Source organism: Aotus nancymaae, unplaced genomic scaffold, assembly GCF_030222135.1.
Source record: "Aotus nancymaae isolate 86718 unplaced genomic scaffold, 86718_ANA_hifiasm-v0.15.2.pri h1tg000038l, whole genome shotgun sequence".
Lineage (NCBI taxonomy): Eukaryota > Metazoa > Chordata > Mammalia > Primates > Aotidae > Aotus > Aotus nancymaae.
In genome coordinates this window covers 4,014,683-4,034,286 of record NW_026988452.1, presented here as the reverse complement: position 1 = coordinate 4,034,286, position 19,604 = coordinate 4,014,683, and the positions used below count along the sequence as shown (strand labels likewise).

Sequence of the window (19,604 nt, the reverse complement as noted above, 5' to 3'; positions counted from 1 at the left end):
TGATCCACCCGCCTCGGCCTCCCAAAGTGCTGGGATTACAGATGTGAGCCACCGTGCCTGCCCATCTACCTAGATTTTCTGTAAACTTAAAACCTCTAAAAGATAGTCCATTAAAAATTTTAAATGAAAATGATATTAAAATGAAATTATAATTCCATTATTATTTTTAAGTTGTGTAATTTATACCAGGACTGGCTTTCCTCCATGATATGCAGCGTACACAAATGTGTGTGTATGTTGTGTGTGTGTATGTGTATTCAAATCATAATGGTAGCAGTAATAGTTTCTATTAGAGTGATGCCATTATTCACAAATTGTTCATTGAAAATAAAATCATTATTAAAATTTCCCTCTTTTCATCCTATGGCAACAAGAATTATAATGTAATGGCTGTTGAACATGTTTTCTTTAAGTGACTATTGGGATGAGGGAGCATTCATGCCACATCCATTCTATGTATTAATGGTCATGCTGCCAATCACACCGCAACAAACGCCATCAAAAGGGACTCAAGTCTGATCAATGAGAACTTTTCATCTCCTTGTCCACTGTGATAGGTTCAGAGAATCACACATTTTGACCTCAGAGAAGTTTGACCTTTGAAGCTCAGAGAAATTAGGTGACTTGCCCATAGTCACCCAACTAGTAAGCTGAAAGCTAGACTTCAAGTCCCATCCAAGAGATCACAATGCCCAAACTTAATTTCATCATTTTAAAATTGGCAAGTGTCAGGGCCTTTGGGTCACAGTATGTGTTGGGTCAAAAATGGACGTTAAGATCCAGAGATTCGCTCTTTCAACAGGAATGCCCTTTGAAAATCACTTTAAGTCAGTTTCCCCTATCCCAGGAGACTGAACGTGAGTCCCAGAATTGTTGGAAGGAAAACACAGAAGTTCCAGAATCTCTTCATCTCCAACCCACTCATTCCTGGAGGAATGCTGTAGAAATATCTGCTGGAGGCCTGGAACAGTGGCTACCATCTGTAATTCCAGCACTTTACGGGGCTGAGGTGGGAGGATTGCTTGAGCCTAGGAGTTCAAGACCAGACTGGCCAACATAGCAAGACACCCTCTGATACGGTTCGGCTCTGCATCCCCACCCAAATCTCATCTTGAATTATAATCCTCATAATCCCCATGTGTCAAGGGCAGGACCAGGTGCAGGTAATTGGATCACAGGGGCGGTTTCTCCCATGCTGTTGTCGTGATAGTGCGTGAGTCCACGAGATCTGATCTGATGGTTCTATAAACATCCGGCATTTCCCTGTCTGCACTCACTCCATCCTGCCGACCAGTGAAGAAGGTGCCTGCTTCTCCTTTGTCTTCTGCCGTGATTGTAAGTTTATTGAGGCCTCCCCAGCATTGCAGAACTATGGGTCAATTGAACCTCTTTCCTTTATAAATTATCCAATCTCAGTCTTTCTTTATAGTCGTGTGATGATGGACTAATACATCATCCCTACAAAATTTCTTCATAAAATTAGCCAGGCTTGGTGGCATGCCCTTGTAGTCCCAGCTACTTGGGAAGCTGAAGTAGGAGGATCACTTGAGTCCAGCAGTTTGAGGTGAGCTATGATCGTACCACTGACCTGTTTGTAAAGAAAAAATAAAAGGAAGTATCTACTGGTACCTGAATTTATACCTTGGTAATCCCCCTCACTATAATTCATGTTTTGACGCAGTTTGGGGAAAACCCAGCTTTTTTATGAGAGTTTTTTATGTGATAAGAAAAGATCAATGGTGAGCTAATGGAGAACTCAGGGCCCTCAGGTATTGCTAGTCTGTGTCATGATGGTGGGAACTATGAGGCCTGCCTCATCAGTGTAGGCAGGAATGGGGGAAGCCACCTTCCCCTCCAAAGCCCAGTTAAGCAAGGCTTGAGGGACTAAGGTGGAATACTCCCCAAGCCCAGTTTCTAGTGCAAGCTGATCTCAACCCCAAACACTCTATTTTCAGTTCCCAAGGATTCTTTTATCAGCTGTTCCTCCATACTTGGCACAGTGCTTGGTGCACAACAACTTCTTAATAAATAGTTGAACAGAGAGAATGCTGCAAGATGGAGATGCGGGAGTCTGGTGAAGAGTTGGGGGAAAGGACTGCACAGCCAGAACGGAAGGATGCCCCTCTTTCTGTCTTTCCAGGGTCAGATCTGAGTGGCGATGTGGGCCCCTGCAGGTCTGGACCCTCACCTACTGTCACCTGTGTATTTGTTTCCTGTGGCTGCTGTTAACAAATTACCACCAACTTAGTGGCTTAAAACAGCAGACATGTATTCTACCCCAGTTCTGGAGGCCAGATGGCTGTAATCCAGTAGGACTGTCTCCTTCTGGTTGCTTGAAGAGTGGATTTTTCCTTTCCACTTCTGGTTCTTAGTGGTTGCCCAGCAAACCTGGGGCTTGTGGTCACATCATTCCAGTCTCCACCATCTTCACATCTTCTCCACCGTGTGTCTGCATCAGATCTCACCCTGCCCGTAATTTATGAGGACACTCATGATTGTATTTAGGATCCATTCAGGTATCCATGATAATCTCCCCATCTCAAAACCCTTGAGTTAAGCACATCTGCAGAGGCTCTTCTCCGAAGTAAAGTAACATTTACAAGTTCTAGGAATTAAGATTTCATCCATTGGGTTTACCGTTATTCAACCCACAACTTCCTGACTGAAGACAGGCAAACTGTGATGTAGTTAATTAAGGTAAGCCTTGGCCCCTCACCTTTGGGCCTGCAGCAGGGATTCAGGAATTCTATGGGAAAGCAGCAGAAACCAAACTACAAAGTCAAAGTAGTGTGATGCCTCCAGAACCAGTCAGTGCCTCTGCAAGTCTACCTTCTGCTGCACATTCAATGGATTCTGAAAATGCTGGATCAGATACACTGGGGACATCCCATCTAAATTCAGTTTTACTGGGTCCCTCCAAAGGTTCAAAAGACTATATTTCACGTCAAAGGGAAAAGGAGACTAGCAGTATATTTAACCCCCTTTTCCCCAAAATAAAGAGAAAGAAAAGACTATATTTAAATACACCCTAAGTGCAAATGTAGAAATTACTCCTATCACAGATATTGTCATAGAGTATTAAGGTAGAAAATGACCTCAGATCATCTAGCTGATCTCTCTCTCCCTCCCTTTCTTCCAAAGTGGTAATATTTAAGTCCAGAGAGGCTAAGTGACTCATCCAAAATCACACAGTAATTTAGTGGTAGAGCCAGAGCCAGGACTCAGGTCTTCTGAAGCACTGCTGGGGGTGCTTCTCTTATTGCACCGCATTAAAAATTCTCATGCAATAACAATAAGAAGAGTTGTGGATAAGACTAGAGGAAGCCTTTCTGTATTTTCTATAGTTTTCAACTGTAAGTCAGTTCCTCAGTGATTTGTGGGGCGAAAACCCGTTTGCTTAACAAAAAGTGCTAGACAAACCTGGAGTTTAAGAAAAGCTTGTATGTTATTAATAGTAAAGCCAGTTTATCAGGAAAGTTTTTGCCATCTATATAATTTAATTTCCCACATAGATGACAAAAAAAGCATAGCAAGAAACAGATTTTTAAAAAAATTACTATTTATTTCCTTCATATTAGTAGTCAGGACAACTATCAGCATGCAAAAAAGGATATAGTCACAATTCTGGCTTCAAAGGAGGAATGTAGGAACTAAAAATAACCTATTTTTAGTTGCATTTTCAGGAAATTCATACCACCTTTTAGAATTGATTAGATCTCTTAGCGATTTTTTGTTTTTTGTTTTTAGATACAGAGTCTTGCTCTGTTACCAAGGCTGGAGTGCAGCAGCATGGTCTCAACTCACTGCAGCCTCCACCTCCCAGGTTCAAGTGATTCTCCTGCCTCAGCCTCAAGAGTGGCTGGGACTACAGGCACATGCCACCATGCCTGGCTAAATCTCCTAGTCTTTTGATGGTGCTTTATTCCCAGAATTTATCTTCTACAAACATGCTCAGCACCTTTTTCCAAGACTACAAGCACTTAAGTGCATAGCATATTCTCAGAACTGATCTGCCATTAGAAGGTATAAAAAGATTAAATTATATGATTTCCCTACTTAAGGAGTTTAGCAATCATGGCACTTTTATCACAGAAGTTCCAGGAGGTAATGGTCCTCTGAATGATGAATAATGAAAGAAAAAAGTATCATTGTGAAAACTATGTAGAAACCCAGAGAAATCTTTATGATTAAGGTGCCATGTATACTATGACTGTCTCTTTGCAAAGCATGGATGAGTGTGGGTACATCTAGAATGAAACAGGCAGAAGTTAAAATAATCTTATATAGGGTTATTCCTTTTTATTCTCAAAGTTTTCTTTAATAAAGGCATGCTATCATTTCAATTACAAGTTTTTAAGAAATAGAAAATTTCTTTTTTTTTTTTTTTTTTTTTTTTTTTTTTGAGACGGAGTTTCGCTCTTGATACCCAGGCTGGAGTGCAATGGCGCGATCTCGGCTCACCGCAACCTCCGCCTCCTGGGTTCAGGCAATTCTCCTGCCTCAGCCTCCTGAGTAGCTGGGATTACAGACACGCGCCACCGTGCCCAGCTAATTTTTTTTTGTATTAGTAGAGACGGGGTTTCACCATGTTGACCAGATGGTCTCGATCTCTTGACCTCGTGATCCACCCGCCTCGGCCTCCCAAAGTGCTGGGATTACAGGCTTGAGCCACCGCGCCCGGCCTGAAATAGAAAATTTCTATCAAGAACTAATTCAAAGCAGAGACATTTTCATTTTGTGAATGATTTTTTGATTAAATTGTAGATTAATTTACTAAGCCTCACTTGTAATTTTCACCCACAGACTTGCAAAAAGCACCTGCATTGCAAACATGATCCAAAAGGAAGCCTGAGTTTATCATTATAAAGTTGGGGAGAAAAAAAGAAAAAAACTATGAGGCCAAAGTTGTGCTAAGCCTCCAGAACCCATGGCCTCTCCAAGTCTATCTTACATTCAGTACCTGGGCCACATGAAGAACTCTTAAGGGGAGACTAGGAAGAGTCCACACCTCCCCGAGGAAAAATGCTCCCAAGTTAGGGTAAACATAGACTGTCAAGACACTTTTCTTCTTCACTCCTGATAATATTCACCCTGTTCCTTGCATAGAGGAGCAGTTTGTGAAATACTATGTTATTCTTCCTTTTATTCTCCGTCTTGTTAGAAGGCCAAATGCATTCATTACTGTGACAGAGGAATACATGAGGGGCTTCAGGAGCAAAAGGGACTCCTGATTCTGCCTGGGTCGTCAGGGTAAGAATGTGGAGGATATCTGGGAGCTGCCCCTAAAGAATGGGTGTGCCTTCCAGCAGGGAGTGAAGCATTATTTTAAGGAAAGCATTTATCTGAGTCTCCACAGCCTTGTCCCAACTGGGCTACCACATTGCTCTGGAAACCTGGGAAAGTCACTAAACTTAGTTCTGAGTTTTAGTCCAGTGTTTCTCAAACTTTAACGTGTGCCCAAATCACCTGGGACTGTGTTAAGTGGCAGATTATGACTCAGCAGGTCTGAGCCTAAGATTCTGCACATCTAATAACTCCCAGGTGTGCCAGTGTGGCTGGTCACATTTTAACAAGGGACTAGGATCTTCATATGTAAAATGGGAATAAAGGCTTCATGAGGGTTGGGTCCAGTGGCTCGCACCTGTAATCTCAGCACTTTAGGAGGCCAAGGTGGGATATTTGCTTGAGCCCAGGACTTCAAGACCAGCCTAGCCAATGTGGTGAAACTGTCTAGAACAGAAAATGCAAAAAATTAGCTGAGTGTGGTGGCACGTGCCTGTGATCCCAGGTGCTCGAGAGGCTGAGGTGGAAAAGTCACCTAAGCCTGGAGAGATGGAGGCTGCAGTGAGCCATGATCACACCATGGCACTCCAGCCTGGGCAACAGAGTGAGACCCTGTCTCACCAAAAAAAAAAAAAAAAAAAAAAGAAAGAAAAGAAGAGGAAGACTTTATGAGGACATTGTGATTTAATGAGATAATATGCGTAAACGTGCTTAGGAAAATGTGTTGCTCCTTAAAAATATAATAAATTTTCATTGTGGAGATGGTATATTTGAAGGCTATACAATAAAATGAAAGTGGGATTCCCTATATCTCCACTGCTTGATACCTGAATACAATGGCCACACCCAGCAAATTATGAGAAATATCAACTGTGCCAGGAGGACACAGCAGTCTCAATGGCAGGGTCCCTGGAGAAGAAAAGAAGAGAGTTAACAGGGATGCTGTGTGATAGCTGACAGATCGACATGGACATCCAGTGGCTTCCAAAGCTCAGGGGGTGGAGGAAGAACCTGCAGAAACAGGAAGTCCTGCAAGAGAACAGACACACACACTTTCCAAACACAGAGATGAGCTCTTCTGATAATTTTCTTTATTTTTTAATTAAAAAAAATTTTTTTTGAGATGGAGTCTCACTCTGTTGCCCAGGCTGGAGTGCAGTGCTGTGATCTTGACTCACTGCAACCCCCACATCCCGCCTGCATTCTAGGGCAATCACCTCAGGCAACAGCATGTAGCTAGGAATCTGTAAAAAGTAAAACGTTCCTCTTCAAAGTTTCCCTTTTTGTTAAATAATAATTTCTTTTAAAAACTAACTTTCTTTGGAGAGAGATCCAAGATGCCTGATCACTAGCAGCTCGGGCTCATAGCTCCCAGTGAAAGCGCAGAGAACGAGAGGACGCCACACTTTCAGATGAATATTTGTTGCTCACGGACCAAGAGATTCCCAGCGGAGGAGACCCACAGGTCGCCAGAGCGACTCTTGTGGCCGGCGCGGCGGTTTTGCTGGCGACTTAGCGTGGCAGTTCTTGGTGCAGAGTCTGGAGATTCCCGGGCAGAAAAGCACCATCAGTCTTAACACCACTGTTTTGGCCAGCGCAGTGGATTGCTCAGATTTCAGTGCTGGGAATCAACAAGTTGGACGTCCGCTCAGAGACCTAGTTAGAAAGTCGGTAATTACAAAGATGACAGAGGGATAAATATATAACGAAGGGAAGAAACCAGCCTAAAAAGGCAGAGAATACTCAAAATCAGAATGCCTCTACCTCTACAGGGGATCGCAATTCCTCATCAGTAACAGAACAAGGCTTAATGGAGAACGAGTGTGTTCCAATAACAGAAGCAGGTTTCAAAAGATGGGTGATAAGAAACTTCTGTGAATTAAAAGAACTTGTTCTAACCCAATGCAAAGAAACTAAGAACTTTGAAAAAAGGTTTGACGAAATGTTAACGAGAATGGACAATTTAGAGAGGAATATAAGTGAATTGATGGAGCTGAAAAACACAACACGAGAACTTCATGAAGTATGCACAAGTTTAAACAGTCGAATTGATCAAGCAGAAGAAAGGATATCAGAAGTCGAGGACCAGTTCAGTGAAATGAAATGAGAAGACAAGATTGGAGAAAAAAGGATAAAAAGGAATGAGCAAAGTCTCCAGGAAATATGAGACTATGTGAAAAGACCTAATTTACGTTTGATAGGTGTACCTGAATGTGACAAAGAGAATGAATCCAAGTTGGAAAATACTCTTCAGGATATCATTCAGGAAAACTTTCTCAACCTAGCAAGGCAGGGTAATATTCAACTTCAGGTAATACAGAGAATGCCACAAAGATATTCTTCAAGAAGACCAACCCCAAGACACATAATCACCAGATTTATTAGGATTGAAATGAAGGAGTAAATACTAAGGGCAGCCAGAGAGAAAGGTCAGGTTACCCATAAAGGGAAACCTATCAGACTTACAGCAGATCTCTCAGCAGAAACCTACAAGCCAGAAAAGAGTGGGGACCAATATTTAACATCCTTAAAGAAAAGAACTTTCAACCCAGAATTTCCTATCCAGCCAAACTAAGCTTTATAAGCGAAGGAAAAATTAAATCTTTTGCGAACAAACAAGTACTTAGAGACTTCACCACCACCAGGCCTGCTTTACAAGAGCTTCTGAAAGAAGCACTATACATATAAAGGAACAACCAATATCAGCCTTTCCAAAAATATATCAAAAAGAAAAGAACATTAACACAATGAAAAATTTACACTAACTAATGGGCAAAACAGCCAGCTAGCATCAAATGCTAGTATTAAAGTTATATATATTCTAATCGGATAAAAAGCCAAAACCCATTGCTATGCTGCATCCAGACCCATCTCACATGCAACGATACACAAAGACTCAAAACAAAGAGAAGGAGGAAGATTTATCAACCAATCAGAGAGTAAAAATAAACAAATAAAAAGCAGGAGATGCAATTCTCGCCTCTGATAAAGTAGACTTTAAAGTAACAAAGAGCAAAAGAGGCAAAGAAGGACATTACATAATGGCAAAAGGATCAATGTAACAAGAAGAGCTAACGATTTTATAGATCAACGAGACAGAAAATTAACAAGGACATCCAGGACTTGAACTCAGACCCGGAACAAGTAAACTTAATAAACATTTATAGATCTCTCCACTTCAAATACATAAAACATACATTACCACCTCACACCTATTCCATAAGCGACTACATAATCGGAAGTAAATCACTCCTCAGTAATCTCATAGCATTTCATAGGTTTAAATGAAATATTGGTTGGCTGCTCGTTTGTTATTTTCTTCCCTTATTCCTTCCTGTTTACATCAAGTATAATAATTGGTATAAAAGAGGTTTTCAATACCCATTACTAAACTGCATTCTAGCCTGGGCAAGAAAGCAATACTCCCATTCTCTCTCTCTTTCTCTTCCTTTTTCCTCCTCTTCTTTATTCTTTTTCTTTCTTTCTTTAAAAAAAAAAAAAAAAAAAAAAACTTCCTCCCTAGGAATCTTATCAGGTAACCAGGAAATATTAACCACTGGGAAGAGAAAAGACTAAAGGTTATCAGCATGCCCAGACAGACTCTTCATCTATTTTTCTGAGGGCAGCTCTGAGAGATTATCCAGGAGACATTATCTGCCTAATAAGGAAATCTTTGGTCATAGTGAAGTTACTCCCCTTACCTTACTGTAATTTGCTGCCATTTCCCCCAGCATTCAGAGGAACTTTGTCCCAGGCAAACTTCCGTTCTTCGAACTCATTCATATCCTAACCCTCTAAATTGTTGACAACCGCATCTCCCTTCCCTGTGAAGTAAATGCTATTTACGCTTCAGCCATCGGGTCCTTCTTTGAGTCTTATATTTCGTATGGCTCTCTGTGCAGAAGCCTATTAATGTATATGTTTTTTCTCCTGTTAATTTGTCTATTGTCAGTTTATTTTAGCAGTGAACATTCAAAGGGTAGAGGGGAAGTTCCTACAGGAGCTTTAAAAGCTATTGATGCAGCTGGTTGCAGTGGCTCAAGCCTGTAATCCTAGCACTTTGGGAGGCTGAGGTGGGTGGATTGCCTGAGCTCAGGAATTCGAAACCAGCCTGGACAATATGGTAAAATCCCATCTCTACTAAAATACAAAAAATTAGCTGGGCATGGCAGCACGCACCTGTAGTCCCAGCTACTTGGGAGGCTGGGGCAAGGGAATTGCTTGAACTCCAGGAGGTAGAGGTTACAGTGAACAGAGACCATGCCACTGCACTCCAGCCTGGGTGACGGAGTGACTCTGCCTCAAAAAAAAAAAAAAAAAAAAAAAAAAAAAAAAAGCTACTGATGCTTGAGTTTCACTCAGAGATTCTGATATATTCAGCCTAGGTACAAGGTTTTAAAAGCTCCCCGGGTGATTACAATGCCAAGGCTGAGACCCCTGGAGGAACCCTGCAGAGCTGCATTCACTACTCAGCAATCCCAAACCACAGTTAAAGGCTTAAGCAGGAGCACTTTTGGGCACGGAGGATGGGGAGGGGCAGGGGAAGGCTTTGTTTTGGGACTGGGGGGCCTTGCTCTGAGGAGGCTTGTGGCCTGAGTCTCTGCGGACAAACTGAATGCCTCCTCTTTCCAAAACAAAGAGTAGAAGTGGGTGGCATTTGCAGCAAGGGGCCATGACTTCTCTGAATTTGTCTCTTAAGCCCCAGGAACTTCAGCCTTGTTGGGTGATGAAGCAGGGCAGCCTGGGGGTGACCTGTGCTACGGTCTGAGGGTTTCCAAGTTCCTCAGAAGATCACACTGGCCACAAAGGCACTGCAGAGCCACTTGCAGGAGAACCGGGATGTGCTGTCATATGGGAGGGTGGCCATCAGGGTTTAAGAGTTCATTTTGGGGTGGGCTCAGAAGTCAGACTGACTCAGCAGGCCCCAGAGAGGAACCTGCATTTTTAACAAGTACCTTCAAGTGGCCAGGGTTTTAGATGTTGCAGTGAGAAACCTAACGTTGGAATCCCTTTTGCCACATCTCCAGTTGGTGTTTATAGGGGGTCCTCTTCTTGCATACCAGGTGACCATTTGCCATAAATCTGGGAAGATGTGGCTTCTCAAGAGATGCAGTGGATTAGTTTGTTTTGACTCTGCTGATAAAGACATACCCAAGGCCAGTTGCAGTGGCTCACACCTGTAATCCTAGCACTCTGGGAGGCTGAGGCAGGTGGATCATGAGGTCAGGAGTTGGAGACCAGCCTGGCCAATGTGGCGAAGCCCTGTCTCTTCTAAAAACACAAAAAAATTAGCCGGGCATGGTGGCCGGTCCCTGTAATCCAAGCTACTCAGGAGGCTGAGACAAAAGAATCGCTTGAACCCAAGAGGCAGAGGTTGCAGGGGGCCAAGATCGTGCCATTGCACTCTAGCATGGGTGACAAGAGCAAGACTCCGTCTCAAAAAACAAACAAACAACAACAAAAAAAACATACTCGAGACTGGGTAATTTACAAAAGAAAGAGGTTTAATTCAACTCAAGTTCCACATGGCCAGAGAGGACTCACAACCATGGTGGAAGGCGAAAGGAAGTCTTACATCACAGCAGGCAAGAGAGAGAATGAGCGCCAAGCGAAACGGGTTTCCTCTTATCAAACCATCACTTCTCCTGAGAGTTATTCAACTTTTCAAAGTGCTGGGATTACAGCCACCAAGCCCCTTCAATTAACTCCTATTTTTTGTTTGTTTTTTGGAAACAGGATTTGGCTCTGTTGCCCAGGCTGGAATGCAGTGGTGCAGTCATACTCACTGCAGCCTTGATCTCTGGGCTCAAGCTATCCTCCACCCACAAGCCGCAGCCTCCTGTGTAGCTGGGATACAAGCATGCACCACCACGCTTTGTTAATTTTTGTACTTGTTGTGGAGACAGGGTCTCCCCATGTTTTCCAGGCTGGTCTTGAACTTCTGAGCTCAAGCAATCCACCCACCTTGGCCTTCCAAATTGCTGGGATTACAGGTGCGAGCCACCACGCCTATTTAACTTACCTCCTACTGATGGTTATTCTAAAATTTTTCTTCTACCAAAAAGAAAATTAAATACATAATATACATTTTATATAAAAACTTATATATAATGGTTCCCAAGTTTTCTCAATAAAATATTTAAAATAATTATATATTATATACATTTTATATAAAAATTATATAATTTATACATTATATATATAATCTATATGATTGATATATATTTTTTCTTCTACGAAAAAATTATATATTGTTTTATATAATTTTTATATACTGTATATAGCATATGATATAGTATATGCTATATACTGTATATGATATATTGTATATAGTATATGGTATACTGTATATATCATACATACACTGTATGTAGTATATGACATACTATATATACTATATCATATATACCATATATGATATATATAGTATACATAGAGACGTATGATAGATATAATGCATACCATCTGTTCAATCTTGTCCTTTTTAACTTTTTCAGTGAAATTTCCAAGTGAACATTTAAATCTGAATTACGTCCTGTTAAACTGTTCTCCAGGAAAAGAAAAGAAATTCTTAAGTTTTTGTTTAACTAACGTTTAAGTTTGTTGTGTCGAACAAATCTTCCTACGTTTCAGGTAAGGAAACTGCAGTTTAGGCGAGAAAGCCGCTCAAATTCGCAGGTACAAGGGGCTGGGTAAGAACGCCCCGCCTGGCTGGCTAGCTTCAGTTTCGCGCTCTGGACAGGAATTATGGGTAGGAGAGGGCACAAGGCGTCGCTGTGGCACTAGAAACCCCAAAGTCACAAGCCCTGCACATCCAACCAGACCGCCGCCATCGGCTACAGCCCGAACTCCGCGCAGGCGCCGCAAACCCGCCTTCCGGAAAAAGGAGTCCAGTTCCGGCAGCGCTCAGCCCCGGTTCCGCCCTTTTTCCGCTCGACTTTCTTTGCCATTGGCTGACAACGGAGTATATAAGGACGTCACTTCCTGCGGCCTGTCCTTTTCGCGCTACCTGCCGAGGGCTCCAAACGGCGTTGTTCTGGGTGAGTATCTTGTGGCGACCTTGGCGCCTCCCAAGGCCAGAAGAATGAACATTTTCTGCTCAAATGAGGGGTGCGAAGACTAGTAATGAAAGCAGTCAGACCGGGTCTGTCTTTTGCTCGGCGCGTGCCACCTTAGGTCCTGTGGCCCTCATGCGGCCATGCTCGGGCCCGCGGATTCCCACATTGCCGCGGGGGCGGGTGAGGCCGCACTCCAGCGGTGGCTCGGAACTGGGCTTTGGGCCGGGCCGCGGGTGGCCGGGGGTGCAGAAGCGGGCTAACATCCCGTGCTGCCATCCCTTCGGACCCCCGACAGGGCGGTGAGTCGAGGCTCAGGCGCTGATTTACACCAGCGACTTGGACTGGTCGGGTTTTCCGTTTGAACCGTGTAGGTCAGGAGTTAAGGTTCTTGGGTTTTGAGACAAGTGGTGACAGCACAGCGAAGTAATCGCGAAGCATCCGCCTGCAATCTGTTTGAAAATAACTGAAACCAGTTCATACATCTTTTTTGCCTTTACTTTGCATAGCCCAAACGTGGCTGCTCTTTTTTTTTTCTGACAACTTCATAACATTCTTGGAGTAGTGGCTGCTCTTTTTACATCTAGGTATTAACTTGGCGCATCTGCATATGTCCTTAACTGCTAAGAAGTGTTGAATTTGTATTCACTGATTTCGTCTAGGTTTGTTTCTTTTGAGACGGAGTTTCACTCTTGGACAGGCTGGAGTGCAGTGGCGCGATCTCGGCTCACCTCAACCTCCGCCTCCCGAGTTCAAGCGATTCTCCTGCCTCAGCCTCCCAGTAGCTGGGATTACAGGCGTGTGCCACCACGTCCGACTAATTTTGTATTTTTAGTGGAGATGGGGTTTCTCCATGTTGGTCAGGCTGGTCTCGAACTCCTAACCTCAGGTGATCCGCCCACCTCAGCCTCCCAAAGTGCTGGGATTACAGGCATGAGCCACCGCGCAGGGCTTCCTCTAGGTTTATTACTTCGTTATTCACCGTCCACACCATTTCCTCAGTAAGATGTGCTGCTGTTGCATAATACATGGCATGTATCTGTTAACATTAACGTTCTATTGTCTTAACCCCTTCACTACTCAGTGCCTGACACTGTAGCGGATGGAGTCTTCGGTTGTTTTTAAGGCTGTATCCCTACCCCACTTAACTCAGTGGAATGAAAAGAAATAGATTGCTCTTTTATTTCAGATTCCCGTCGTAACTTAAAGGGAAACTTTCACAATGTCCGGAGCCCTTGATGTTCTGCAAATGAAGGAGGAGGATGTCCTTAAGTTCCTGGCAGCAGGAACCCATTTAGGTGGCACCAACCTTGACTTCCAGATGGAGCAGTATATCTATAAAAGGAAAAGTGATGGTTAGTCATTGCTTTAATTTTTTGTTATTCCGGCTGTAAGTACAAATTTTCACCTTGTTATTCTGATGGTTAGTTCTGGGTAATTTCTTTGTATCCTCTTCCTCAAATGAAGCCAGAACCCTAGGTTGAAAACATACTCTGGTTGTTACTGGAAGAAAAGATCAGTTGCCTGCGTTATGGGACTTGGGTTGGGTCATGAATGTGACAAAGTTCATTAGAGTGTGTAATGTCTCCCATAGTGTCCTCACTTCATAGGTGCTTTTACAGCTATTGGACTGACTTGAGTGGAAAGTGGGGTAAGAGGTGGGAATAAACAATAAGGCTTAGAAGAATCAGAAGAGGGATGGCATTAAGTTGGCTAAGACTTAATTTAGAGAAAAAGCTACCAGCCACTTGGGAGTGGCATTCTGTAAAGGAGTTTCAGGACAAATCTTGCATCAGTGCTGATAAAAGGGGAAGAGTGGCAGAAAGCCAGGAAGTGGATTTTTTTTTTCTCCCCCCTCCCTTTTTTTTTTAATCTTCAGAAAGCGTATTTTTAAGAACCGCTGATGGACAGTAGGTACAGGCAAAGTGAAAGGAAAGATGGATTTAGCCAACTGAATCCAGGCTGCACACTATTAAAGCTCGGGGTGGAGGCCTGTCTTGGCCCGTGAACTTCCGAGTGTCGGAGGTGTGCGACAGTAATGGCAGGGTGCTCGCTAACCCCAGTAGAGCTTGCCTCTGTGGCTGGAGTTTGGTAGGACTCGCTGCTACATACACTAAGAATGTTTTCACAGCAGGTCAAGTGTTAAAAATCCTTCTGTCTTCACCTAGGCATCTACATCATAAATCTGAAGAGGACCTGGGAGAAGCTTCTCCTGGCAGCTCGTGCCATTGTTGCCATTGAAAACCCTGCTGATGTCAGCGTTATATCCTCCAGGAATACTGGCCAGGTTTGTTGAACAGTGATTAGTTTTTATATTATAGAAATAAAGCTTACAGATACTGTGCGACATACAGAAAGGTAAAAAAATTATTCAGAGATCTTAAGTTGAACTGAGCCATAGAGATTACTGTTAGATGTCCTTTTCCTTTTTTAGAGACAGTCTCCCTCTGTTACCTGTTGCCCAGGCTGGAGTGCAGTAGTGTGATCTGAGCTCACTGCAACCTTTGCCTGCTGGGTTCAAGCGATTCTCCTGCCTCAGCCTCCTGAGTAGCTGGGATTACACCATGCCTAATTTTTGTATTTTTAGTAGAGACATGGTTTCACCATGTTGGCCATGCTGGTCTTGAACTCCTGACCTCAAGTGATCCTCCCACCTTGGCCTCCCCAAGTGTTAGGATTATAGGTGTGAGTCACTGTGCCCAGCTTATATGACCTTTTCAATATACATGTTGGGCATCTGGCACTATGTTGAACTTATATTTTCATTTTGTGTAGACTTACACCACTAAATATGTAGAAATTATCCCATTTAAGTGGCTTATCACATTTTTCCATAGTCAAAGTTTTTACCTTGAAATGATGAAATACTGAGACAGAAATTTGATGTCAACTGCAACATTTTTCAGAAAGCTTTTCTTAGACTAGGACACTAATCTTTGTTTTATCCAAGTCTCATTAGCAAGAATTTTTTTTTTTTTTTTTTTTTTTTTTTTTTTTTTTTTTTGGAGACAAAGTTTCGCTCTTGTTACCCAGGCTGGAGTGCAATGGAGTGATCTCGGCTCACCGCAACCTCCGCCTCCTGGGTTTAGGCAATTCTTCTGCCTCAGCCTCCTGAGTAGCTGGGATTACAGGCACGCGCCACTGTGCCCAGCTAATTTTTTGTATTTTTAGTAGAGACAGGGTTTTACCGTGTTGACCGGGATGGTCTCGATCGCTTGACCTCGTGATCCACCCGCCTCGGCCTCCCAAAGTGCTGGGATTACAGGCGTGAGCCACCACGCCTGGCTGAGCAAGAATTTTTTAAGAATTTTAGTTACTCAGTTATAGTGACATGCCGTCCCAGTTACTTGAGAGGCTAAGGCAGAAGATCCCTCAAGTCTAGGAGTTCGGGGCTGCAGTAAAAATCTGGTCGTGGGTCACTCGTGCTTGTGATATAGGTACTTTGTGAGGCTGAGGTGGGTGGATTACTTGAGCCCAAGAGTTCAAGACCAGCCTGGGCAAGGTGGCAAAACCCTGTCTCTACTAAAATTAACAAAAACTAGCTGGGTGTGGTGGTGTGTGACTGCAGTCTCAGCTGAGGCTGAAGTAGGAGGATTGCTTGAACTCAAAAGGTTGAGGCAGCAGTGAGCCGAGACTGTGCCACTGCATTCCAGCCTGAGTGACAGTGAGGCTTTGTCTCAAAAAAAAAAGAATTTGCTAACTTGAATGAAAAATACCTTAATTTATATTTTTGAGAAATGACTAGTTAATGGCCGGGCGCAGTGGCTCACGCCTGTAATCCCAGCACTTTGGGAGACCGAGGTGGGTGGATCATGAGGCCAAGAGATCGAGACCGTCTTGGCCAACATGGTGAAACCCTGTCTCTACTAAAAATACAAAAATTAGCTGGGCATGGTGGTGCGCACCTGTAGTCCCAGCTACTCAGAATTCTGAGGCAGGAAAATAGCTTGAACCTGGGAGGTGGAGGTTGCAGTGAACCAAGCGACTGCCCTCCAGCCTGGCGACAGTGAGACTGTCTCAGAAAAAAGGCTAGTTAGTAGAACTTGAATCTTTTTTTGCCACAACTCCATTAACAATCTTTCTGTTGAGAAAACTAGTGGATTTCTTGTATTGTAAGAGTTCTAACAGGGATTTCATTCATCTCAACAGACACATTTAAAAATTGTGTGGTAAGGACTCTTATTTCAGTGTTGACAGGGCAGGTTCCCATGAGTTGTTTTTGCAGAGGGTTATTCCTCAAACTGACTTGTTACTGGGACCACATAGTTTGGTACACAGTAGAAAGGGGGCAGTTTTGATTATTGCTATAGAATGAACTGATTGACAGTACTTGCTTGCTTGAGAAAAATATACTGAACATCTAGATGGGACCAGGTAGTATTGCTAGTTACGTGGGATGTAGTAGAAAAACAAGACTGCCTTTTTTTAATACATGGGGAAATCTCTGGAGAAGTAAGAGGTTAAGGAAAGCCGGTGTTGCCTGCTTTACATGGAGTAGTGGTGATTAAATTAGCCGGTGCCCAGAAGTGCTTACTGGGTGCCAGGCATTGTCTGTGTTAGGTGTATTTAATACTTAACCATTTGAGGAACTTGGGGCATGTGAATGTCTTGCCCAGTTTAACTCAAAAAGTCACCCACTTGGTTCTTAGAGCCTGGTAAGTGTGGTTCTGGAGCCTCCAGATATGAGGAAGCCAGTGAACCAGACACCTGAGGGAAGAATTGGGAGTGAGAAGCTCCTTCCAAGCAGAGGGCCTAGAGGTGAGGGCATGTCTAAGGTGTCTTCTGGCTATAGTTTTAAAAGTACTTTTCAGTTTATGTAGAAAACAGAAGAATTAATGCTTTCAGTGTTTAATTTTGATGCTTGCATTTTTGAGGAAGTGGATATTTGAGGGTTTTAGCTAGATAGGCTCTTTGATGTGGTTACAGAACCAGGTATCAGCATATGGGGAGTTGGCTCTGAAGTATCTCTGGAGTACTACTAACTTTTAATCCTTCAAAGAGGGCCGTGCTGAAGTTTGCTGCTGCCACTGGAGCCACTCCAATTGCTGGCCGCTTTACTCCCGGAACCTTCACCAACCAGATCCAGGCAGCCTTCCGGGAGCCACGGCTGCTTGTGGTTACTGACCCAAGGGCTGACCACCAGCCTCTCACGGAGGCGTCTTATGTTAACCTACCTACCATTGCTCTGTGTAACACAGATTCTCCTCTGCGCTATGTGGACATTGCCATCCCATGCAACAACAAGGTAAAGATTTTATGATCTAGAGTTTGTGAATGTGTGCTGTAGAAAAAACACTTGTGCACATTGTTAGAGCTTGGAGTTGAGGCTACTGACTGGCCGATGAACTCGCAAGTGTAGGTAGTGTGCTACACGAGGGGCAAGTTTTTCGCTAACACCATGAGGGTCTCTGGCCCGATGAGTGGAGTTTGATAGTAATTCTTGCTACAGTGTAACATTACTGCATGACAGCTTTGTGGAGAGATGAAAACATTTGGAAAACAGTGTGTTTTCTTCTGCCTTTGTCCATGTTTCTTGCTCAGGCCTCTCAGGCACTTGGCCTTTCTGTTTCCACACCAACTTTTGATGGGTTCTACTATAAGATTCTAAAAAGGTGGGTTATGTGGTTCAAATTGGTTGATTTGTAACTGTTCTGAAAACCCTTGTTGTGCATAAGAATTGCCCAGAGGGTTTTTTGTTGTTGATTTTTTCGTTTTTAAATGCTAGTGTCCAGGTATTTCTCCCAGGGATCTCATTTTGTTGTGTGGGATGAAGTCCTGAAAACTGTATGACTTTTTATCCCTGTAATTCCAAAGTGCAGACAAGGTTGGGAAGCCCTGATGATAATGTTCCTTGTTACAGTTGTTTTTAAACTAAGAGATGGCTGTACTTTTGGTACCTAGATGATGTAGGATCCAGGAGGGTGCTTGCTGTTTGGGTTTGACCAAGTGTCACTTGTTAATAATCTGCCACTCTTGGCAGGGAGCTCACTCAGTGGGTTTGATGTGGTGGATGCTGGCTCGGGAAGTTTTGCGCATGCGTGGCACCATTTCCCGTGAACACCCGTGGGAGGTCATGCCTGATCTCTACTTCTACAGAGATCCTGAAGAGGTGAGCTTTTCCAGAGGCTTGTGGTTACGTAAGCAAATTGGACAGCTTGGTCTGTGCTTCTAGGAAGCAAAATTTGTCAGTCCCTGTAAGTCTCCCCCGCCCCCCTTTTTTTAATAACCAGATTGAAAAAGAAGAGCAGGCTGCTGCTGAAAAGGCTGTGACCAAGGAGGAATTTCAGGGCGAGTGGACTGCTCCAGCTCCTGAGTTCACTGCTACTCAGCCTGAGGTTGCCGACTGGTCTGAAGGTGTGCAGGTGCCCTCTGTGCCTATCCAGCAGTTCCCTACTGGTATGTATCAAGATAGAAGTGCATCAAGCTGATATTTTGCAACTTCCCAGTTTTATTCTAACTTTAATGATCTCTGGCTTTTGTACTAGCATTAAGAGGTTTTCATCCTAGCGTGCTATAGCATCTGTTAGATTGCTGCTGGGAGTGGGGTAAGGAAAATCCTACTTTGAAGACAGCACTGATGGCTTTTTTGGTATTTTCTTAACAGAAGACTGGAGCGCCCAGCCTGCCACGGAAGACTGGTCTGCAGCTCCCACTGCTCAGGCCACTGAATGGGTAGGAGCAACCACTGAATGGTCTTAAGCTGTTTTTGTGTGGGCTCGTAAACATATAAGATTCATGGAAAATAAACATTTGAGTTTCTAAAAGTTGTGTTCATTTATTTTGGTATTTTATTCCGGATCAGAATACCTGGGATTTCATACCAAAGTATAACAATAAATACATGTCTTGACATGAATTGTGCTTCTGAAGTTCACTGTAGTGTATATTGCTTTTCACTTGGGAGTTTTCCTGAGCTTCCTTTCTGTGTAGAGAACATCTGTGTCCTGAAAATAGATGTAAGTGGTTACATGTATTTAGGTGGTCACTTCAGGAATATTTTTCCAAGGCCCTGATAATGTTGACTTTTATTACCATTAGTGTAGGTAAATTCTGTAGAGCTAAGGTTTTTTTTTTATTTTTGAGACAGTGTTCCTCTCACTTAGGTTAACTATTCCTGGAAGCCCTGGAGAGGCAATGGCCCTTCCCCATGTTGAGAGACATTCATTGCCTCTCTTGTCAGCTTGCCTACAGGTTCTGGGCGAGGGAAGTTTGTATGTATGCATAAAAATTAATGTAATGCTCTCCATATTTGTCTTGTTTGTTTTG

General features: G+C 43.3%; 1 protein-coding gene and 2 non-coding genes across 3 annotated transcripts; all 3 read left to right on the top strand.

The window, feature by feature from the left end:
- Positions 1 to 12,249: 12,249 nt before the first annotated feature.
- Positions 12,250 to 19,194, top strand: RPSA (ribosomal protein SA). The gene is made up of 7 exons (XM_064360119.1): positions 12,250 to 12,323; positions 13,528 to 13,693; positions 14,507 to 14,625; positions 17,338 to 17,583; positions 18,319 to 18,447; positions 18,569 to 18,734; positions 18,943 to 19,194. Exons 2-7 carry the CDS (start codon positions 13,561 to 13,563, stop codon positions 19,035 to 19,037), a joined length of 888 nt encoding a protein of 295 aa, XP_064216189.1. The 5' UTR covers positions 12,250 to 12,323; positions 13,528 to 13,560; the 3' UTR covers positions 19,038 to 19,194.
- LOC135268188 (small nucleolar RNA SNORA62/SNORA6 family) lies at positions 14,300 to 14,450 on the top strand. The gene has a single exon (XR_010336469.1). It is a non-coding gene; the product is annotated as a small nucleolar RNA SNORA62/SNORA6 family (small nucleolar RNA).
- On the top strand, positions 17,636 to 17,789 carry LOC135268187 (small nucleolar RNA SNORA62/SNORA6 family). The gene has a single exon (XR_010336468.1). It is a non-coding gene; the product is annotated as a small nucleolar RNA SNORA62/SNORA6 family (small nucleolar RNA).
- Positions 19,195 to 19,604: the final 410 nt, after the last annotated feature.

Excerpts from the sequence above, each read along its gene's own strand:
- RPSA (XM_064360119.1), top strand. The coding sequence starts at position 13,561 with ATGTCCGGAGCCCTTGATGTTCTGCAAATGAAGGAGGAGGATGTCCTT. Across the intron at positions 17,584-18,318 it reads CCATCCCATGCAACAACAAG|GGAGCTCACTCAGTGGGTTT; the intron begins GTAAAGATTTTA and ends CACTCTTGGCAG. Across the intron at positions 18,735-18,942 it reads TATCCAGCAGTTCCCTACTG|AAGACTGGAGCGCCCAGCCT; the intron begins GTATGTATCAAG and ends TTTTCTTAACAG.